The sequence below is a fragment of the Chiloscyllium plagiosum genome, chromosome 27 (assembly GCF_004010195.1).
Source record: "Chiloscyllium plagiosum isolate BGI_BamShark_2017 chromosome 27, ASM401019v2, whole genome shotgun sequence".
In the NCBI taxonomy this organism is placed as follows: domain Eukaryota; kingdom Metazoa; phylum Chordata; class Chondrichthyes; order Orectolobiformes; family Hemiscylliidae; genus Chiloscyllium; species Chiloscyllium plagiosum.
Genome location: NC_057736.1, coordinates 6385069 through 6409740, shown reverse-complemented (window position 1 = coordinate 6409740; position 24672 = coordinate 6385069). Strand labels below are relative to the sequence as shown.

At 42.9% G+C, this 24672-nt stretch overlaps 1 protein-coding gene across 4 annotated transcripts in view; it reads right to left on the bottom strand.

Moving 5' to 3' along the window:
• The window catches only part of nkain1 (sodium/potassium transporting ATPase interacting 1), a 550449-nt gene that overhangs the window by 36343 nt on the left and 489434 nt on the right, over positions 1-24672 (bottom strand). For all 4 annotated transcript variants that reach the window (XM_043717291.1, XM_043717290.1, XM_043717292.1 and 1 more), the window contains one exon: positions 18661-18721. In XM_043717291.1, the coding sequence (XP_043573226.1) occupies positions 18661-18721 (61 nt within the window). The remainder of the gene's footprint in view (positions 1-18660; positions 18722-24672) is intronic.

The following is a 24672-nucleotide window of genomic DNA, read 5'->3' as shown; positions in this document are numbered from 1 at the left end:
GGAAATATATCCCTGGTGGTGGGGTCCGTTTGGAGGTGGCGGTAATGTCGGCGGATGATTTGGGTTATGCGAAGGTTGGTAGGGTGGAAGGTGAGCACCAGGGAGATTCTGTCCTTGTTACGGTTGGAGAGGTGGGGTCTGAGGGCGGAGGGGCGGGATGTGAATGAGATGCATTGGAGGGCATCTTTAACCACGCGGGAAGGGAAATTGCGGTCTCTAAAGAAGGAGGCCATCTGGTGTGATCTGTGGTGGAACTGATCCTCCTGGGAGCAGATACGGCAGAGGCGGAGGAATTGTGAATACGGGATAACATTTTTGCAGGAGATCGGGTGGGAAGAGGTGTAATCCAGGTAGCTGTGGGAGTTGGTAAGTTTGTAAAAAATGTCAGTGTCAAGTTGGTCATCATTAATGGAGAGGTCCAGGAAGGGGAGGGAGGTGTCAGAGATGGTCCAGATACATTTAAGATTGGGGTGGAATGTGTTGGTGAAGTTGATGAATTGCTCAACCTCCTCATGGGAGCACGAGGTGGCGCCAATGCAGTCATCAATGTAGCGGAGGAAGAGGTGGGGAGTGGTGCCGGTGTAATTACAGAAGACGGACTGTTCTACATAGTCATCAAAGAGACAGGCATAGCTGGGGCCCATACGGGTTCCCATGGCTACCCCTTTGGTCTGGAGGAAGTGGGAGGATTCGATGGAGAAATTGTTAAGGGTGATGAATGGCCCACCTTTTGTGCTTTCTGACTTTTCGTTCTGTTAATTAAAAAAAGACCTTGCATATTTTTGTTGGAGTTCCAAACCTTGAGTACTCGATATGTTTTGGCTTTATTGTATATTTTTAAAATATTTTGGCTTCCCAGCTGCGTGAAGTGCATGCACCATGTGGTGTTCGGCTCACAGTTTCCACACATTCAGTTTGTCTGCATGCCAGAGAGTCTCATGGCTGCTTAATCAGCACGAGTGTCTGGAGAAGAGAACTGGGTGTAAGTGCTGCCAGGATCTTGTCACATTCAGGGTCGCTGACAGTGAATCATTTGGATACTTTACAATTCCTATCTATTTCATTCAGGAACTATCCAACCAGTGCAAAGTGCCTGGGGTGTTGACTCTCAGTGGGAGTCAGACAGGGCTTTGTAAATTGGCACTGGCTGTTTTTCTCTGGTCTGATTGACACTATCGTCTTGTTGGTCTGCACTCTGTTCTCCTGAGTTGCTCATCTTCCCGAGAGGTTTGTGTTGCAACTTGCATTTACATAGCACCCTTGCCATAAAACATCTTAACGCATTTCATAATAATGTTACAAGACACGCTTGATCCTGAAACACAAAGGAAGATTTTAATCCCCCACCCCTCCCAGTTTCTTTTGTTTTACTGTTACATGGAATGTGTTCTCACCATTAGTAAAGCAGGCATTTTTTGCTGATCCCTAACTAGTCTTGAAATGAGCTCAGGCTATTTCAGAGGGCAGCTATTACCCCCCCCTCCCCCAACCACATCCACCTATCACCTTCCCAGCTACCTTCCTCCCAGCCCCAGCCCCACCCTCCTATTGATCTCTCAACCCCCTTCTCCCCCTACATTCCTGATGAAGGGCATATGCCTGACTGGAGTCACATGTCGGTCAGACCAGGGAAAGGCATCAGACTTCCTTCTCCACAGAGCATTCGTGGATCTTGTTACGGCAATCGTTGATAGCTTCGTGGTTACCATGGCTGAGATTAGCTTTGAATGTATACTAGTGCTAAGAGGATAGATTACTCTATAAGCCAAAGGTAATGCTCTGGAGCTCAGGTTGTGGACGTGATGGGAGGGATCTGCTGATAATTAAGCCCCACTACTCCATCAATGCCAACAGCAGTATAAATGTGTTGATTTAATCACCGAAATTGTTCATCATTTATTTCTTTTTTGCACTACTAACTAGAGTAAAAGAAACTTCAACCAGGGTTCTTTAATGGACTTTAAATAATTTGTTTATTATAAACAGAACTTACTTTAAGATCAAATGGCAAACACCAGTTAACACCTGAGTCATAGTATGGAATTGGAACTATGTCCCTTTAATTCCAAACACTGTCACATTCACACAACGGGGAAAAAAAGAGATCATGTTTTTTAAAGAAAAAGCAGAAGGGAAAATCACCCGCAAAGTCAGAGGTCTGAAACTAAAGGATGGAAGGTGATTACCTCTCATGGTCCACCAGGTTTGCTGCTGATAGCCTACACCCTCCCCACTGACATATCACTATAACCCCCACCCACATCCACCTATCACCTTCCCAGCTACCTTCCTCCCAGCCCCACCCCCCACCCTCCTACTGATCTCTCAGCCCCCTTCTCCCTCCACATTCCTGATGAAGGGCTTATGCCTGAAAACGTTGACTCTCCTGCTCCTCGGATGCTGCCTGACCTGCTGGGCTATTCCAGTGGCAACTACAGACTGAGAAGGTGTTCAGCTCTGATTGCAATTAACGTGGATCTGAGTGTCAGGAAAGTGGTCCGAAATACTGGTATTTTGGAAACGTTATCATCTTCCCAGAAACCTCTGCTGAGAATAGGCTTCGGAGATGCCTTCCTTACCGGTACATAGGTGTATTAGACAGAAAAGCAAATCCAGAAAGGGTTTCCAGACAACAGTGAACATAGAAGACCCAGAGTTTTTACAAAACCAGATTTGGCAGTAACTAAGGGCCATAAATGTTATCTTCTTAATACCTTTGCTTACCTTTTTCCCAAGGTCACGTGATTGTTCTCCCGTAAATGGCAGGTGGTTTATAGCATATGTTAAGTTTGATTAAATTACATAGCAAACCCTTTTCAATTCAGAAAACGTACAAACAGTTCCATATTTTTCACTTCAATCACACAGTCCTTAAATATAAATATACATTCCAAACGTATGGCAAGCAAAAGACACTCACTTCATCCAGAGCTAGAGTAACATTTGAACTGGCAATGCTTTTTGGGATCTGCAATGCGTCCTGGCACATTATCTCATTGAACATGGAACAGGACCCAGGGAAGTACAGTGATAGTTTTCAGAGTTCGGATGTCTTCCTGGAGAATATTATCTTGAAGTAGACACAGTGGGAGATCAGCTCAGCAGCTGCCATCCAGGCCAGCCTGACATACAAGGTAGAAGAGTTGGAAAAGAAGGGAGTAATCAAGAAAGTGACAACTCCGACAGAAATGGATTAGCTACATGTTATCAGTGAACCAACCTGGAAAGCTGAGAGTATGTATCAATCCAGCAGAGGCATTGAATCCACCCAACAAGCAGCTTGCTCAAATCAAGTGAACAGCCCCATTAAATGTAACTCTCTGGGTTTTGCAGGAAGTAATGATGAGGTTGTCACTGGCCGGGCTAGCATTTAATGCCATTCCTCATAGCCCAGAGTGCAGTTAAGAGTGAATTACATTGCTGTGGGACTGAAGCCACGTGCAGGCCAGACCAGGTAAGGATAACAGAGTTCCTTCACTAAAGGACAGTAGTGAACCATTGGGGATTTTTCCAACAATCAACAATGGATTCACGGTCACCACCTGCCATGGTGGGATTTGAACCTGGGTCCCCAGAGTATTTTCTTGTTCCTTGTATTAACAGTCCAGCCATAATACCACAAGGCTGTCATCCATCTGCAACCCCCCTACCCTGACACCTGCTGCTGTTAGAGCATGTTAGAGATGAACTGACATCCCAACATGGAATATTGTACAAAGGAAATAGAGTCATTACTCCTAAAGATTTGATGGAGAAGGTGAATCGATGTGTATCCATGCAAGCCACTCAAGTGAGTCAAATCTGAGGAAGGCAAGAGATGAGGTCTCCTAGCCAAACATGAGCAACATCAAGGACATCAGCTAGTGCAGAACCTGTGATGAGTACCTAGGTGAGCAAGTGAGAGAGCTGCTGACAACGTCCCAGATAGACCATGGATGAAGCTGGGAACTGACCTTCTCAAACCCACAGGAACTGTTTATCTTGTTATGATAGACAATTATTTCTGACTTCTGAGAGTTGACCTCAATGGTTAATGCTGAGATTACTAAATGGCTAAAAGCACACTTCAGCCATTCTGCCATTTCCTACATTGTCATGAGAGACAATGGCCCTCAGTTTGTCTGTGAGAAATACAGCCATTTCATAAAAGATTCACCGCGCAACATCTCAACACTATCCCCAGGCAACAGGAAGGCTGGGTCAGCAATATCAATTGCCAAGTAATTCATAAAGAAATTGAGCAAATCCCACACAGATGTATACAAGGCAATCCTCAAGTGGAGAAACATGTCTACTGAAGTCATGGAGAGTAGCCCAGTACAGAGTCTAATGGCTTGGTGCACCCTCTCTACTTTTCCAACTGAAGTCAGGAAGTTGTAACAGGCATGGTTAACAAAATCAAGGCGAAACAGCAGAAAGTCAAATTTCACTTGCACAAGACTGCCAAACCATTGACAGAGTTGAGTATTGAAGCACCAGCCAGGGTACAAACATTCAACACTCCCAAGAGGCGTCAGTCCAAGTAAGAACTTTGGGACCTACTTAGAGTGGTTGTCACCTTGACTATAAAGAGCAGAAATTGATTTGTATCGGTTTATGGGAAGCAAGCGTCACTGGCTAGACCAGGGTTTATTGCCTATCCCTGATTTTCCAGGAGGAAGTCACAAGTCAACCACATTGCTATGGGTCTGGAGTCACATGTAGGCCAGACCAGGTAAGAATGGCAGATGTTCACCCTAAGAGATATTAGTGAACGAGATACGTTTAAAAAGAATTGGTCACCATTGGCATAGCTTTTCATTCTGGATTTTGATTGAATTCAAATTTAATCAACTGTCAATGGTGGGATTCAAACCCATCTTCCCAGAGCAATAACATAGGGCTCTGGAATACAAGCCCGTGACATTACCGCTGCTCTACTGGGTCCTGAGGAGGTGAGTGACCAGATATACCACAGTGACCACAGGAACTGACAGCTGGAGAAGCTATCCCTCAAATATGGGGCTGCTGGTCAGAAAGATGTGAATTCCATTCCTGCACAGTCGATAGAACAACGATCAGATCCAGAGGTCTACAGCAGCCCAACGATGGAAATGGAGAAACAAGAGGTAACAACCAATGATGTGGGAATGGCTCTTTCTGGAGAAAGAACATTACCCATCCCAGCAGCCCATGACAACACACACGAGGTACCATTAAGAGACTGACATGAACAAAAGACTTCAACATAAATGCAGAGATGGACATGAATAACAAACTGCTCATGGATGAGAATAATCATAATTACAGTGGGTACCTTGGCTAACTTAAAAAGTACATGACAATGTGCATGCAACTTTTTTTTGTCTTTTGTGTGAAAGGGGAATATTTCAGATTGCAATGAAATCTCTATCAATGTGCATCCTACCAGCCCCAGTCATGTGACGTCAACCATGAGCCCTGACTGGGTTTGCCATCTTTCAGGTAGTTTCAATAAAGTCACAGAAACAGAAAGCATTCCAGAGTTTTAGGCCCAATAGCTGAAGGATCTGGCATTGATGGTCGAGCAATTAAACTGAAGAGATGCAAGTTAGAATTAAGTGAACGGAGATCTCAGACAGTCATAGGAGTGGAGGGGATTACAAGATAGGGAAAGTCAAGAAAGAAATTGGAAATTTGACATCACATCATAGAACAAAACAGTACAGAAGAAGGCCATTCAGTCTACCCTGCCTGTGCTAGCTCTTTGATAGAACTGTCCAACCTGTTTCATTCTTTCCCTGACTCTGTAAACTTTAATATTTAAATTTGAAATGGTGCTATCAGCCTATCGTGGATTTCGTCTTTTACCAAGTAATTGTGCTGATTCTCACCAAAGCTCCATGAAAGATCCTATTTAAATCACACCATGGATTGATTCTTACCTACACACAAATACACTAAATGCACACACACACATATACATCGACACACACACACACACAGCCAGATACATGCACACAGACTCACATACATACAAACGACACACCTACACAGACACACAAATAGAGACATGCACACAGACTCACACACCTGACTATCACCTGATGAAGGAGCGTCGCTCCGAAAGCTAGTGTGCTTCCAATTAAACCTGTTGGACTATAACCTGGTGTTGTGTGATTTTTAACTTTGTACACCCCAGTCCAACACCGGCATCTCCAAATCATGACTACATTAACAGTGCATTTCATGGCTCAGAATACTCCAAAGCATGTTTCAGTCAATGATGTACGTTTGAAGTGTCGTCAGGTGTTGTCATGTCATAATACTTTGCTAATTGTACAAAGTTAAAAATCACACAACACCAGGTTATTGTCCAATAGGCTTATTTGGAAGCACCAGCTTTTAAAGCGTCACTCCTTCAGGTTGTCCACAACCACCTGATGAAGGAGCATCGCTCCGAAAGCTAGCGCTTCCAATTAAACCTGTTGGACTATAACCTGGTGTTGTGTGATTTTTAACTTTGTCCACCCCAGTCCAACACCGACATCTCCAAATCATGGCTATTTGTACGCAGTGCCTCTGTTGTTAGATACCATTATTTTAGTACAACAGGAGCTACTTCAGCTATTGATGGTTGGGGAGCAGGGAGGTGCTGTGGGTTGGGAATAAATCACAGACCAATGATTCAAAGAGATTCACGAGATTTTCAAGAGAGATAGAAGGCAGAATGGTAAAGAGAAAGAGAGAGACAGAGAGAGAAAGTACAGTTCATTTTAGATGGGTACCTTTGTGAATGTCCCTAATTTTAGACAATTAATTAATTTTCAACATCCTGCCCTGTTGTTGCATGGGCAAGGATGACACCTAACTGCTGCACAGCAAGATCTCACAAATAGCAATGAAAAGAAAAACAGACTTGTCCTGTTTAGTGAGGCAGGCTGTGAGACAGATGTTAGCCAGGACAGTGAGAGAACACTCTTTCCTTCCTCAAACTGGGGCATGGTATCTTTCATGTTCACCCGAACAAGCAGAACATATTAATTATTCAAGTGGAATATTCATAACTAGGAAGAGCAGGCGCGTTTAAAGGCAGTTCAGCTGGAAGTTTAATGTTTCTGTTTGAAGCATGTTCAAAACCTTCTAGTTCACAGAAGGCAGCAGTTGTATCTCACTGCAAAAAAAAACTGCTTCGCGTTCTTATGTCTGTAAGTAACTCCAAGTCGACAGCTAATCTACTATGGATCTGGCATGTACCTGCACCATCTGTAGCCTTTACAGATATTCATTAACATTTATTTGTGTGTAGATGGGACTCATTTTTAACAGTCAGACAGAACAGCTTCTGCCTCCTAACAGTGTATTAGTGAAATAATTGCATTTGTGAAAGGGAAAAGGGATTGAAATATATTGTGAAAGTGTGCACCCTTGATTCTCTGGGGCCAGGACCCAGAGAAAAAGCCCTGCTTCATGTTTCCAATGGATTCTAACTTTTGTCACCAGGTTGTGAATCACAGGCAAAGGACCCCAAACACAAAAGGCCATTTAAACATAGTGCTGAGTTCAAACAGACCACAGACCATAAGGTGTAGGGCTAGCAGTAAGGCAGTCAGCCCTGTTCTATTTTTCAAACACCTTGACTGATGCAAAGGCCTGAACCAATAGTGTTGAAGTCAGGAATCGATGGAGGAGATATAAATGTGTAACACCTATTTCTTCGAGGAGAAAGTGAGGGCTGCGGATGCTGGAGATCAGAGCTGAAAATGTGTTGCTGGAAAAGCGCAGCAGGCCAGGCACCTTCCAAGGAGCAGGAGAATCGACATTTCGGGCATAAGAAACGTCGATTCTCCTGTTCCTTGGATGCTGCCTGACCTGCTGCGCTTTTCCAGCATCACATTTTCAACACCTATTTCTTGTCAGCATTTGAAATATTAAATTCTCCCAGTCATTAAATATTAAAATAACTATTATATTATTAAATAACAAATCCAGTAAACTGAAATACCACCATGGCAGTTCGAGAATTTCAAATTCAGAATTTTAAAATCTGGAAATAAAATGCAGGCATCGACAGGGTGACAAAGAAACTGACAGATTGTAGAAAAAAGCCCCATATAGTTCACCAATGTCCTTTTGAGAAGCACCAGCCAGAACCTTTGAAGGAAGCACAGGACTGGTGCTATTGTGACTCCAGTTTGGTGCTTAGTCTAATACCCATTTTGTTAATGGCTGAAGTGTTTACAAAGTTGAACTATTACAATAAGCAGAGAATATAGATGAGGGGCCGCTAACAATTTGAATTCAGTTCAAAAGATTTAAATTTTTCGGTTCAGGAGAACTGTTGTACGCAGCAGCAGTAGGGTTCTTAATTCACAAAGAGCACGGCTTTGAGATTTGTGTGGAAATTTTCCAGCTGTCAGAACTGGAAAGAAGTTTCTAGATAATGAAACCTGGGAAGTGTCAGTTAAGTAAGATATTAAAGAGTTCAGACACTTTCCTGGTATTGAGTATCCATAAAGAACATTGCTGGGAAACATGTTGAAACTTTGTTTTGCTGTTTATGTTATGATCTTTTCAAACTGTACTATATGTATGTAGATAGTAAATATGTCTTCTTTTCTGAAAGAACATCGGCAGCCTCGTGTGAATACAGTCAGTGACTAAGCACTATAGTAAATGACTGTAGAAATAAAAATGTCATCTATAAAGTCAGGTGTCCCATTGAGATCTGAGTTGACCAGGATTTACATCATTTCAGATCATAAAAACAAATGTATAAATGCACACAAGCATACCTACAAGACAAGTGACCTAACAGTGACCTAACACCTTGCAGGATTGGTGGTTATCGAGTCAGGATAGGCCAGTAATAAAAGTGAGGAGTAAAACAGCCAGTGTAAAACAATGACAGGTTGACCACCTGAGAGAAGAGAGACTATGATGAGAGTGGAGGACCAACATTAGAGGACAATAATATATTTTTATTTGACATTGTTATGGACCAGGCCAGACCCCTGAAAACATTCCAAGAAAGTAACCCAGACCCTAACTTTGCTAGTTGTTTTAAGCAGGTGCATGTGGATATTCCAGGAGGGATGCAGGTGGTCAAACCATTTAGCTTTAAACAAAACAGAATTTATTTACAAGATTACCAAATGAAAAACAAAAAGAAAACAGAATGTAGAATAACTTAAGCTATTCGAAAACCCAACAGATAATCCCAACTTAATGATGCTGTTAAAAAACTTGCAACAATCCCCATAAACACCCCTTGGCAAAAATGGTAAAATCACATGAAGGGACTTACAGGAGAGAGAGAGATGGTAGAGAGATTCAGCATGGAACACCTTCTTCCATGGAACTGTTTCGTGGATCAGCAGTCTCAAAACTGACTGACTGCTTGCCAAAAGGCCGGAACCGTGCTGTAATGTTCTATGTTCTATGTTCTTTTACCTGAGGCAGAATCCGTTAGCTATGATCAGACTGGCCCTAAAACCCTACAAACCTCGATTTTTCAGAATTGCTGCTTTTATGACCCCTCTATAAAAAAGCTAAGGACAGCATAACCCTGTTAAAGGAGCAGCTTTGTCACAACATCAATGCAGATCCCACCAGTCTAAGTTCAGCTACTAGGAAATGTTCTGACAATCATTTGCAAATAATCTGTCAGGAATCTTGAAACAAGGCACTGCACTCTTTGATATGCTCCCGACTGTTTTATCCTCAATTACACTGGGTGAAGTTGAGGAGAACTTCAATTAGTGGCTGTACTCTTTGAGTAGACCTGGACATTAAGTGCCAACCTTCCTAATGTAGGGTAAGCATCACAGCCGAGATTCAATCTGGAATTGATGTCATTTATATAAATGATTTGGATGCGAGCATAAGAGGTATAGTTAGTAAGTTTGCAGATGACACCAAAATTGGTGGTGTAGTGGACAGCGAAGAAGATTGCCTCAGATGGGCCAATGGGCTGGGAAGTGGCAGATGTAATTTAATTCAGATAAATGTGAGGTGCAGCATTTTGGGAAAGCAAAGGATTTGTACACTTAAAGGTAAAGTCCTAGGGAGTGTTGCTGAACAATGAGACCTTGGAGTGGAGGTTCATAGCTCCTTGAAAGTAGAGTCACAGGTAGATAGGATAGTGAAAAAGCTTGCTCTGAAAGCTTGTGATTTCAAATACACCTGTTGGATTATAACCCAGTTGGGGAACACTTCAATGGTCCAGAACATTCAGCCTTGGACCTTCGGGTGACCATCCTCCAAGGTGGACTTCGGGACAGGCAGCAGAGAAAGGTGGCTGAGCTGAGGCTGATAGCTAAGTTTGGGACCCATAGGGAGGGTCTCAACCGGGACCTTGGGTTCATGTCACATTAAAGGTGACCACCATTGCACTACACACACACAGATACTCCTACACACACACACAGGCACTCCTATACACACATACACACAGACACACATACACACAGACACGCATACAGACACCCACACACACCCTTACAGACACACACACTCCCACACTCACACATGCACCCCCTCACAGATTTAAGACACTCTGCACTCACTACATACACACATACACTTTCTCACACTCACAACCCCCAACCCAGACAGACAGACACACACAGACAGCCAAAGACCCACATGCACACATATATTTTGTGGGATGAATTTGTACTTGTAGGGCTACATTGTACTTTGCTCAAAAACTGCATGCATTCATGTAGAACTCTGAGCTCAAAAACTGCATGAATTTATGTCAAATTCCATTATCTCACTTTTTAGATTAGAATCAATCTAAATATCAGGTCATAGACAGAGAACACAGGAGGCTAACACCTTCAACATATTGTCTAGCTATCACCATTGTTAACAGCTAAGCCGAGAATGCAACTTTTTTAAACAAAAGTTTTGTGATTTACACATGAAAGAAGTGAAACTATTCACTGTATTCTAACAGATGAAAGGCTTAACAGACAATCAATTTTTCTATGTATAATTTCATTAACATCACATTGTAAATTTTTGCTATAAATTCTGTGTGTTAGGATTGAGCCCTCCACTACCACCTGATGAAGGAGCGTTGTTCCAAAAGCTAGTGTGCTTCCAATTAAACCTGTTGGACTATAACCTGGTGTTGTGAGATTTTTAACTAGGATTATAACCTGGTATCATGTGACTTTTGATGTGAAATTATACTATTATTCATATATGACACTGTTCATAATCATTCATGATCAGCACAGGTTTGTAGGTATAACCGTATCACAATTATTTAAAATTGTACAAAGAGCTAACAAAGATTTGGTGCACCACTAGTTTACTGTTTTTTTTGTTCCTCCATCACTTGCTTTCATCTCCTCCTCGGCAGGTTCAATTCTTTGATCAAAACACAAGTCAGTAACCTGTGCTTGACTTCCTCCCACGTTTCTGTGTTACCAGCTGTCAGAAGCAGCAGTGTTATCCAGCTGGTTAATCAGTGGACGTCAAGTCTCCAGCCTAGCTTTAGCTACCAGCACAGAATGGAGAGAGCTGAAACACGAGGGAGGGGTTGAAAAGGCATATTAGCCTGATTTTGCCTGTCTTCGGATGCTGCCTGAATTGCTGTGCTCTTCCAGCACCACTGATCCAGAATATTAGCCTGATCACTCTTGCGATACATCCCTCCTCTTTTCCAATCCCTTTATCCAAGTTGTGTAGCAGAATATTACAGAAACAAAGAATAACTGAGCACAGACGATCATTTGGACCCTTCCGTGAAAATGCCTGCCCTTTCAAAGAGCAAGTACATTGTTTTGCAGCAATACATCATTCCAACATTTTATTGTTGCAGTAACCAGGATCCTATTCCCTAGAAGCCTCTCCCTTTTGCTCTCCTCCTTTAACATTCGCATGAAAACCAACCTCTTTGACAAAGCTTTTGGTCACCAGTCATAACGCCTCCTTATGCAGCTCAGTGTCAAACCCTGACATTCCTGTGAAGCAACTTGGGGTGGTTCACTCCATTAAAGGTGTGACACCTGTGCAGGTCTTTCAGTGAAAGTGACAGGAGACAGTGGTATTGCAGCTTACAAATGCTTTTCCAAAATAGACTAGAGGCAGGAAAGCAGTGGGGGCAAGGCAGGAAGGTCAGTTTGCTTGTCTTGGTGATAAGAATTCTTAAGAACTTCAATAAGGAATCTCTATAAATTGTGGGATACAGAGGTGGACGGAAGAATTGGGCCTTGGTATCCTAGTGGTAAAAATGGACAATCAGTTTTTGGTTTCCTGTAATATTTGGGATCGATCATGGTTTTTTATAAAAGGCGAAGCACTAGCTTAAGTTAGTTACATTGGTCACCTGATCAAGTTGAGCCAAGCTCATAAAGCCATCAATAAACAAGGCCCAAACTGAACTGAAATTAACATGTCATCAACATGACATCTCCTGTTGGATTTACTTTCTGGAAGTTTCACCTATTGGAAGTTTCACCTATTGTACATTATCCTAGTTCAAAAAAATGGAACCAGACATGGAAATACACAAAGGAACTATATTTCAGGCAGCAGCTTTGTTTGATTAAATCAGGGAGAAGAATGTTGAGTTCATAAAAACAGAACTGGAAGGCTTGCTCTCTCTATCCCTCAGCAAAAGCAAGGACTGCAGATGTTGGAGATTAGAGTCAACATTAGAGTGGTGCTGGAAAAGCACAGCAGGTCAGGCAGCATCCAAGAAGCAGGAAAATCGAAGTTTTGGGCAAAAGCCCAATCCCCTCTGTCCCTCTGCCTTTTTTTCTTAGCATCTCAAGAAGCAGCATCTGATGCTAAAGCAAGTTTGTGAAACATCTGTTCCCTAGGAATTCCAGATGAGATACAAATTTCAATACTTTGTGAGGATACAAGGTGTCAATTAAACAGCTATGGCCTCACATTAACCCTTAACATCTTAAGGGCTCTTTGTTCCAAACCACAAAGCAGGAAGTTCTCATGGAATCTTGGGCAACATTCATCCTTCAAACATCACCAGTGAAAGCAAATATTGTTCATGCAAAGTCGTGTGTAGGATCTCACTATGAGGAAAGTGGCTACATAACAATACCAACTGTCCTGTGTGGAACTCAAATCATTCAGCCCCTCACCTGATCTGCTATAATTTGTCAATGCGATTAAGACTCATCTATACCTCAGTTCCTCCTCATCTCAGTTCCAAATGAAAACCTTCTTATTTTTAAATGACATCACTTGCTTCTAGACCCCTGATTAAAGGGCAACATTTTACCCTTATTTGTCTTGCCTATTCCTACAAGTATTTTGTAGATCCAAACAGGACCACCTTTCAATTAGGTAAACAATTGAGAAAAGTGGAGGCATATTTGGTGATAATGGGGGAATCAATCTAACAAAGAGGGCCTGATGTAATTATGAATGAAGGTTATACCTTTGGCTGAAAATGATTATAGTATGTTGCAAATACATGCTAGCTTCCAGCATGTCACTCTTTATGAGGATAAAGTAAATGCTTTCTTTACCAAGATGGTTTCAAGGTGGTTATAATCTAATGTTGCCTGCTCGGGAGCACAATGGACTAATTTGCAATAAATGAAATTCTGGACTCATACTATACCATGACTAAGAATGCGATTACATTGAAAGCTGCATTTCATGAAAGGAAGCAGTTGTCAAGTGAGACTATTGTAAATTACACTCCTGAATTAAATGAACTCTGTTATCACTGTGGGTACATGCAAACTTAGAACTTTACTTTGTAGAAGCACATCCATAGAAGGTCTAAAGAACAACAAGATCCAGGCCAAATGTTTGAGCAAAGACAGTTGGCTGACAGGGAAGGAGGCCTGTGGTAAGGAAGGGCAGAAAGACGTGGTTTCAGATGGCAGGGGAGTACTCTTCCTGAGCTGGCCGAGGACACTTACTGGATTTCAGTGAGAACTACACCTTAGCAGCTGCTCAGGCCTGCTTCACCATTCTAGGAGCTGGTCCATCAGTTGCTTCAAAACCATCTTCCTTAACTATCCCCATTTGGCTTGAAGTTATGAGTGACTATATGTCTATCAATTTCTGTCTTGAATCATTTAATGACAGAGCTTCTACAGCCCTCTGGGTAGAGAATTCCAAAGATTCAACATTTGTCTTCCAAATTACCTGTTACACATACATTAGATTAGATTCCCTACAGTATGGAAACAGGCCCTTCAGCCCAACAATTGCATGCTGACCCTCCGAAGAGTAACCCACCCAGACCCATTCCCCTAACTAATGTACCTAACACTAGGGCAATTTAACGTGGGAAATTCACCTGACCTACACATCTTTGGATTGTGGGAGGAAAATCACGCAGAGAATGTGCAAACTCCACACAGTCACCCAAGGTGGGAATTGAACCCAGGTCCCTGCCGCTGTGAGGCAGCAATGCTAACCACTTTACCATTGTGCCACCCTGCTAGCTCCCAGCATGTCACTCCTTATGTCACTCTTTATGATGTACATAAAAGGCACTTAGGTCCTGGATGTAGGCTTGCTCACTGAGCTGGAAGGGCTCTGTTCTTGGGCCTCTGCTCTTCACAGTTTTTATAAATGACTTGGACGAGGAGGTTGAGGGGTGGGTTAGTAAATTTGCAGATGACACAAAGGTTGGAGGTGGCATCGATAGTATAGAGGGCTACTGCAGGCTGCAGCATGACATAGACAGGATGCAGAGCTGGGCTGAGAAATGGCAGATGGTGTTCAACCTGGATAAATGCGAAATGATGCATTTTGGAAGGTTGAACTCGAATGCTGAATATAGGATTAAAGACAGGATTCTTGGTAGTGTGGAGGAACAGAGGGATCTGGGTGTGCAAGTACATAGATCCCTCAAAATTGCTACCCAAGTGGATAAGGTTGTTAAGAAAGCATATGGCATTTTGGCTTTCATTAACAGGGGGATCACGTTTAAGAGCCATGAGGTTTTGCTACAGTTCTACACGCTCCTGGTGAGATCACACTTGGAATATTGTGTTCAGTTCTGGTCGCCCTACTATTGGAAAAATACAGAGGCTTTGGGGAGGGTGCAAAGAAGGTTTACCAGGATGCTGCCTGGACTGGAGGGCTTGCCTTATGAAGAAAGGTTGAAAGAGCTCGGACGTTTCTCTCTGGAGAGAAGGAGGAAGAGAGGAAACCTGATCGAGATGTACAAGATAATGAGAGGAATAGATAGAGTCAATAGCCAGAGATTCTTCCCAGGGCAGGATTGACTGGTACGAGGGGTCATAGTTTTAAGATATTAAGAGAAAGGTATAGAGGAGACATCAGAGGTATGTTCTTTATGCAGAGAATGCGTTGCCAGGGTGGTGGTGGAAGCAAAGTCATTAGGGACATTAAGCGACTGCTGGACATACACATGGATAGCAGTGAGTTGAGGGGTGTGTAGGTTAAGTTATTATATTTTACATTAGGATAAGACCTCGGCACAACATCATGGGCCAAAGGACCTGTTCTGTGCTGTACTTTTCTATGTTCTATGTTCATTTTCAGATGTTTCATCACCATACTAGGTAACATCTTCAGTGAGTCTCTAGATGAAGCACTTCTGATGTTTCCTGCTTTCTATTTATATGTTTGAGTTTCCATGGGTCGGTGATGTAATTTCCTGTGGTGATGTCATTTCCTGTTCTTTTTCTCAGGGGATGGTAAATGTGTCCAGTTCTCTGTTATAGGAAGGATATTATTAAGCTGTAGATTTACCAGGATGTTGCGAGGAAGGAGGGTTTGAATTATAAAGGAAAGCTGGATAGGCTGCGACTCCTTTCACTGGAACACTGGAGGTTGAGAGGTGACCTTATAGAGGTTTATAAAATCATGAGTGATATAGATGAAAATGTGTTGCTGGAAAAGCGCAGCAGGTCAGGCAGCATCCAAGGAGTAGGAGAATTGACGTTTCGGGCATGAGCCCTTCTTCAGGAAGGATATAGATGAGGTGAATGGCAGGTGTCTTTTCCCTAAGGTGGGGAATTTCAAGATTGGGGGACATATTTTTAAGGTGAGAGGAGAAAGATTTTTAAAAAGGCATGGGATACAATTTTTTGTTTACACAGCAAGTGGTTCATGTTTGGAATGACCTTCCAGCGGAAGTGGTGGATGCAGGTACAGTTACAATGTTTAAAAGACATTTGGATAAGTTCATTAATAAGAGATTTTGGAGGGATATGGGTCAAGCACAGGTAGCTGGGATGAGTTTAGTTTGGGATTATGGTTAGCATGGACTGGTGAGACTGAAGGGTTTGTGTCTGTGTTGTATGACTGTATCTGCCTGTTCTTGCCCACACACTCAGCCTGTCTAAATCACCTGGAGGTCTGTTGCATCCTCCTCCTAAACTCTTTTATGGGACTTTATCAAAGGTGTTTGAAATGTGTCCTGGTGAACTGAATAGCTAGGGCTGTAAAGAGGGAGTTAAACTAATTAGAGGGGGAGGGCTCAAGAGTGGGGGGAATGGAAAGCTTGCAAAGTAAAAGGGTAGTGTGTTTGACCATAATACCCAGAATGGGACAGGAACGGACAGAGTATGAAAGTCTGAAAAAAAAGCAGTAAATATGGACAAAGAGGAAACAGAAAATAAAAAGGTCAAATTAATAATATGCATAATATTCACAATGAAATAAACAAATTATCGGCACATATAGATGTTACTGGGTATGATCCTAGATTCATTACAGAGACATGGTTACAAGGAGATCAAAGGTGGGAACTAAACATTCAGGAATTTGTAACCTTTCAAAAGGGCAGGCAGGAAGGGAGAGGTGGTGGGGTGACTTTGTTAGTACAAGATGAAACTAATCCATCAGCAAGAAGGAGTCATGCATCAGCTGATGCAGGATCCATACAGGTGGAGGTAAGGAGCAACTGCGGAGGATGGAAAATATGTGGAATTCTTTATCCCATTGGAAAGTAAAGTCTGAGAGAGACAGATTTTTAATCAGGAAGGGATTCAAGGATTATGGGGAAAAGGCTGGAAAGTGGATTTGAGGATGATCAGATCAGCCACGATCTCACTGGATGATGGAGCAGACTCGATGGGCTGAATGGCCTATTTCTGCTCCTACATTCTATGGTTTATGACATTTCAGATGCATCATATATGTTGTTTCCCCTTATTAACTCCGTTGTAATGTCCTCAAAAAAATCTCTATCAGGTCTGTCAGCCAAGAGTTCCCCTTTAAAAATCCACATTGTCTAACCAGACAATTATTTCCTAAATGCTCAGGAATGAACATGCTTTGTCAGATGCAGCAGGTAAGCAGGAAGGCTAACAGAATGAAGTGTAGGGAAATCTTACTGCAACAAGATGCTGGTCAGTCCACACAAAGAAGACTGTGAACAGTTTTAGTCTCCTTATTCAAGAAAAGGCGTTATTGCATTGGAGGCAGTTCAGAGAAGGATCACCCGGAACTATCTTAACAGCAAAGATTAAACAGGTTGGGACTCTACTCATTGGAGTTCAGAAGAATGGGAGGTGATCCCATTGAAACATATCAGATTTTTATAGTCCCAGAACAGAGGGACACTAATTTAAGACTGAGATGAGGAAAAATTTCTTTGGAACTCCTTGTCACAGAGAGCTGAGGGGGTAGAGTGCTTGTATATATTTATGATGTGGAGGAGCCGGTGTTGGACCGGGAGAGGGGGGGGACAAATTTAAAAATCACACAACACCAGGTTATAATCCAACAGGTTTATTTGGAAGCACTAGCTTTTGGAGCGCTGCTGTTGGACTATAACCCGTTGGTCTCTAACCTGGTGTTGTGTGATTTTTAACTTTGTATATACTTAAGGCTGAAATAGATTGATTTTTGATCAGTCGGGGAAATCGTGTGTTACAGGGAAAGGGAAGGAAATCTGACATGAGGAATGTCAGACCAGCTGTGAACCTATTGAATGGTGGAACAGCCTCAAGGGTCCAAATTGCCTGGCCGAGTTCCTACTTCTTATGGTCTTATAGTTTCTGGTCTTTTCCCTTGGGCAATAGGTCTGCAGTTCCCCATTTTTGTAACAGCAGGATTCCATTTGCAACTCTCCGATCTGTAGGCACAAAATGGACTGAATTTTGAACAACAATCACCAGTGCATCAACATCTCTAGTCGAAAGCGACTTCAATCTCGTTACCTCCAGCTAAGCCTGAGATAGTTTTACTCAGGGTAACAAACAATGCTCTTGCGCCCAATATTTCTATGTTTCTACCCTGTGGAAACGTTTCAGTTGAAATGACTGGAATTACTGTATGAAAATGTCAGATCCTATGGACAGACTCTGAAAAACTGTCCCCAGAGACAACAATCTGCATTTATACAGCACCTTCAATGACTCAACTGTTTTGTTACTTCTTCCTGTGATTATTCCCAAGAGGATTGGTGTCTTAGAGTTTGGCTCATGTATAAAACTTTGGGAGAAGCAATTTTAACTTGACCCACGGACTGACATACCAATTGGATTGGAGCATTCCAACTCTACCTGATAATACTTTTCAATGAGATCGGTGGACAGCCGTAGCATTTGGGGAGGGGGTTTGTGGCGGTGGGAAAACTGGCATTTCACACATTTCCCGAGCCGAGAATCAGGTTTAAAATACCACCCCCCCCCATCCCACCAACCCACCCCACCCTATGGTTCTCCCTGCAGTGTTACCAAAGGTGAAGCATCATCCTGAATAAGAACGTCAGTCACTTACAGCTGTCTTCCTCTTCCATAAAGACTTTGCTGACGTAACAAGCGTAGACAAAGCCACAGAGCTGCAAGAGAACAAACAAAAAGGCAGGGTTTATTATTTGCCCCAATGTCGATTTCTCGCCCCTCCTTGAAGGGAGTGACACAAAGCTGAGGTATAGATCCCAGCTCCTTTCCAAACCGGTACCTCAGCAATCATACTTCATAAGCAAGCCCAGGCTGAGAATTACGTTGCGCTATTTGACCATGTGGTGCCCCACCAGGGTCTCCCAGCCAGCGGCCTGCTTACAAGTGAACTTCCCAATAAGAGCAATGAGTGGTTCAATGACTAACGACTTACATGAGCATTTTCACATGAGCAGTAAGGAACTGATGATAAGTGTAGCAAGTAATCAGGAAAGCAAATAGAATGCTGGCCTTTATTGCAAGGACAATGGGATATAAAAGTAGGGAGGCCTTACTACAACAGTACAAGATTTTGGCGAGACCAAATAAAAACCGAAAGAACTGAAGAAACAAAAACAGAAATTGTGGGGAGACCTCAGCAAGTCGGGCAGCATCTGTGAAGAGAAATCAGAGTTAACGTTTCAGGTCGAGTGACCTGTCCTCAGGGGTCAATTCTGAGGACGGGTCACTCAACCAAAATGTTAACTCTGATTTCCCTCCACAGATGCTGCCAGACCTGCTGAGCTTTTCCAGCAATTTATGGCTTTTGCTAGTGGTGAGGCCAAGCTGGAGTCACACATACTGTTCTGATCTCCTCACCTCAGGGAGGACATGCTTCCATTGGAAAGGGTTCAGACAAGGTTCATTAGGCTAATTCTCAGCAATGACATAATATATTTTATGAGGAAAGGTCATGTGAGTAGGGTCTATACTCATTGGAGTTTGACTGAATGAAAGGTGGTTCCCATTGACACATAAATGTTTGAGGGGCTCTTCACAGGTTAGATGCAGTGGGAATGGTTTTTCTCAGGTAATATTCAAGAATTAGGAGCACCATTAAAAATAAGGACCTCCCATTTAAGGTATAGGACCATGAATTGAAATGACATGGAGGGGATTGTTAATCTTTGGAATTCTCTTGAATATATTCAAGACTGAGCTGGACTGATGCCTGGCGTCAATGATGGTGTCAAGGGCTTTGGGGGTAGCCAGCAAGTGGAGTTAAGTCCTCACTGAGATCAGCCATGATCTTATCGAATGGGCACAAATGCCCAGATCCTTCTCCTGTTTCTTAAGACCTTATGTGGTGGCCCCTAATCGTGGTCTAGCCAAGAGATATGTTCACCAACAGGCAATCAAACAGAGCTGATCCCCTGAGGGGGTAAATTTAAAAATGAACCAATGCAAAGCAACAGGACTACATTCACAGGGAGAATTATACAGTACAGTGCTTTTTAGATCAGTCAAATGATGGTTTCTCAACAGTTATTTGGAGTCATAGAGTCATAGAGATGTACAGCACGAAAACAGATCCTTCTGTCCAACTTGTCCATGCTGACCAGAAATCCTAACCTAATCTATTCCCATTTGCCAGCACTTGGCCCATATCCCTCTAAACCCTTCCTATTTATATACCCATCCAGATACCTTTTAAATGCTATAGTTGTACCAACCTCCACCACTTCCTCTGGTAGCTCATCCCATACACGCAAAAAGTTGCCCCTTAGCTCCCTTTTATATCTTTCCCCTCTCAGCCTCAGTCTATGCCCTCTAGTTCTGGACACTCCACCCCAGGGAAAAGACCTTGCCCATTTATCCTATCAATGCTTCTCATGATTTTATGAACCTCTATAAGGTCACCCCTCAGCCTCTGATGCTCCAGGGAAAACAGCCCCAGCCTAGTCAACCTCTTCCTATAGCTCAAATCCTCCAACCCTGGCAACATCTTTGTAAATCTTTTCTGAACCCTTTCAACTTTTACAACATCTTTCCGATAGGAAGAGACCAGAATTGCACACGATATTCCAACAGTGGCCTAACCAATGTCCTGTACAGCCTCAATATGACCCCTCAACTCCTGTACTGAAAACTCTGACCAATAAAGGAAAGCATACCAAATGCCTTCTTCACTATGCTATCTATCTGAGACTTTACTTTCAAGGAGCTATGAACCTGCACTCCAAGGTCTCTTTGTTCAGCAACATTCCCCAGGACCTTACCATTAAGTGTAAAAGTTCTGCTCTGATTTGCTTTTCCAAAATGCAGCACCTCACATTTATCTAAATTAAACTCCATCTGCCACTTCTCAGCCCATTGGCCCATCTGATCCAGATCCTGTTGTACTCTGAGGTAACCTTCTTCACTGTCCACTACACCCCCAATTTTGATGTCATCTGCAACCTTACTAACTATACCTCCTATGCTCCCATCCAAATCGTTTATATAAATGATGAAAAATAGTGGACTCGGCACCGATCCTTGTGGCACACCGTTGGCCACAGGCCTCCAAAACCTTATCTAAAGACCGGAAGCACATCACAAAGGCTTATTGTTGCAGATAAATGTCTTTCCCATCACAAAATAAAATGGGATGCTCCTTAATGTTAGTCTGTGGCATGTTTAATAAACTAAAAGACTTGAAGCTGAACAATGGATCTTCTAAATACCCTGAATAAGAGATAACCCACCCTTTCTTTGTGTTAGCAATCTCTTTCTGTGCACTAGGAAATACAATTCTCTTGTTTTTGTAGCAGAGTAGAAGCCAATGTATCTGTTGTTTAATATATTCACCGCTAATTCTTGTAGTCATATGCATGGGATGACACTAGCCCATCAACAGCTTTATTGTGCTGAATTCACATAGAAGGTGTTAGACTGTCAGGGGAACAACAGCCGAGGATTCTCTCAGTTGTGTCTCCATCACCTGAGCAAGCATCTCATCGCCTCAGGTGACACACAACACTTGGCTCAGTTTGTGCACTCTAGTCACTGAGACGTGTAGGTTATTGGTTCAAGGCCCAGACCAGAATGTAAGATATAAACTGACATGGCAGCTGCTTCTCCTGTGTTGTCAGGAACACTATAGGACTCTCTTGTTTGCCTCATGAGGCAAATGCTAAAGATCTAGTGCACAGCTGTGCCTCAGTGGCTAACAATTGTAGTTTGTGGGTTCAAGTCTCATCACAAGGCTCCAAACTTTGAGACTGCAGTGCAGAACAGAAGAGATCCTGTTGGAGATGTCATCTTTCTGGTGAGACCTCAAGTGGATAGAGCAGATCCCATAGGACACAATGTTAAAGAGGTGTGGGGTGTTTTCCCCAGTATCCTAACTAATATTTATTCCTCAGCCAACGCCTAAAACCCTAGCATGTTAACATGTGTTTGTGCTGTTTGAATAATTATACTTCAAGACTGAAGAAATCAGAACTCTATCTATTTCATTCTTGCAGGCTGCTTGTAAATTGGAGACCCTATTTAAACTGCCTCAGGTCTATTCCCACTAGCTTTAACTCACGCAATGTGTTTCACTGGGTGCAGATATGAAATTTCCCCACATGTACCTTAAAAAATAGACCAAATGGCCTCCTTCAGAACCTTTGAACTATAACTATACTGTGATTTTGTGATTGTATCCAGTTCTAATATATAACAAAACATGGGTAAATATATAACAATTTCATTGCGATATGTGGTTCCTCACAGTATGCAAATGCTGTCTTTCCTACATCATAAAATAAGAGCATTTCAATGTGTATTAGATATTTGATAAAGGTGTTCAAGTCACAAATGTATTTATTTGAGACATTGAGGAACAATTGTGTTCAGCAACATGACATTCGTGCCACACAAATGCAAGGCTAATGACAAGAAAGAATCTAACCTTCACCTCTTGAAATTCAAAGGCATTACCATCACTGAAGCACCCACTATCGACATCCTGAGGGGTTCCCAGAAACATTGACAAGGAACAAAACTGGACACACTGTATAATTACTCTGGCTAGGAATTCTGCAGTGAGTACCTCATCTCCTGACTTCCCAGAGTCTGCCCACCATCTACAGGGCACAAGGCAGGAGTACGATGGAATACTCTCCATTTGCAGCTCTAACAACACTCAAGAAGCTTGACACCATCCAGAACAAAGCAGCCCACTTGGCTGGCACCACATCCACAAACATCCACTCCCTCCACCACCGGGCTCAGTAGCAGCAGTGTGTACCACCTACAAGATGCAGAAATTCACCAAAGATCCTCAGATAGCACCTTCCAAACTCACGACTACTCCCATGTAGGACAAGGACAACAGATACATGGGTACAACACCACTATCTGCAAGTTCCCCTCCAAGCCTCTCAACATCATGACTTTGAAATATATTGCTGCTCGTTCAGTGTTGCTGAAAAATCCTAAAATTACCTCCCAAAGGGTATTGTGGGTCTACCTACAGCACATGGACTGCAGTGGTCCAAGATGGCGGCTCAGCCCCACCTTCTCAAGATCAATAGGCAATAAATTATTGCCCAGTCAGTGACACCCACATCTGATGAGTGAATAAAATTCAGGAGACAGATGACAAGTTATTGACAGAAGAACCAGAATTGGTGACATACTTTTCTAACAGTGAGCTCTGGAATGCATCAGCTGAATGGGCAGAGATTCAATAGAAACTTTAAAAAGAGTATTGAATAAAAATGTGTCCAGGTGAAGAAGTGCAGGACAATGGGAAAGGAGCAGAGGTGTAGGATCATGAGGTAACTTCACCAAAGGTGGAACTTGAATTCCACTTCCCTGTCATTTTCCCTTCTCCTTCCTTTGAATTGCATCTCCCTTTCCTCTTGAAGCTACAGAGATGTTTCTGTCACTGATTTGGCCCAATCTGTGTGGGCTAGAGCAAAAGGACAGGGATTGGGCCTGTCCTGCTCTCTCTCTGTTGCTTTGTCTCATCCTCTACTTACAGGCATGATTAAACCTGTCGTACCCAATCGGCTTTCAACAAATCAATAAGAAACACGGAGATTGCTGGAGAAGCTCAGCAGGTCTGGCAGCATCTGTGGAGAGGGAAACAGGGCTTCTCTAGGACACAACATCTAGTTCAATAAATTAGATTGATTAGATTGCATTACAGTATGGAAACAGGCCCTTCGGCCCAACACGTCCACACCGACCCGCCGAAGCGCAACCCACCCATACCCTTACATATACCCCTTACCTAACACTAAGGGCAATTTAGCATGGCCAATTCACCTGACCTGCACATCTTTGGACTGTGGGAGGAAACCGGAGCACCCGGAGGAAACCCACGCAGACACGGGGAGAATGTGCAAACTCCACACAGTCAGTCGCCTGAGGCGGGAATTGAACCCGGGTCTCTGGTGCTGTGAGGCAGCAGTGCTAACCACTGTGCCACCGTGCCGCCTAAATGTAGAGCCTGATTCCGTCCTTGACCCATACCCTGGTCCAGTCAGTACATGTGTTGTTTTCAGCACAGCTAATTTGGGATCAGAGGAGATTTGAGAAAATTCTTTTTCCCCAAAGGATGATAGAAGAATTAAGGAGAATCCAAAGAGTTTTTACAAATACATTAAGGACAAAAGGGTAACTAGGGAGAGAATAGGGCCCCTCAAAAGATCAGCAAGGCGGCCTTTGTGTGGAGCCATAGAAAATGGGGGAGATACTAAATGTGTATTTTGTTTCCATATTTACTGTGGAAAAGGATATGGAAGATATAGACTGTAGGGAAATAGACGGTGACACCTTGCAGAATGTCCATATTACAGAGGAGGAAGTCCTGGATGTCTTGAAACGGGTAAAGGTGGATAAATCCCCAGGATCTGATCAGGTGTACCCTAGAACTCTGTGGGATGCTAGAGAAGTGATTGCTGGGCCTCTTGCTGAGATATTTGTATCATCAATAGTCACAGGTGAGGTGCCGGAAGACTGGAGGTTGGTAAATGTGGTGCCACTGTTTAAGAAGGGCGGTAAAGACAAGCCAGGGAACTATAGACCGGTGAGCCTGACCTTGGTGGTGGGCAAGTTGTTGGAGGGAATCCTGAGGGACAGGATGTACATG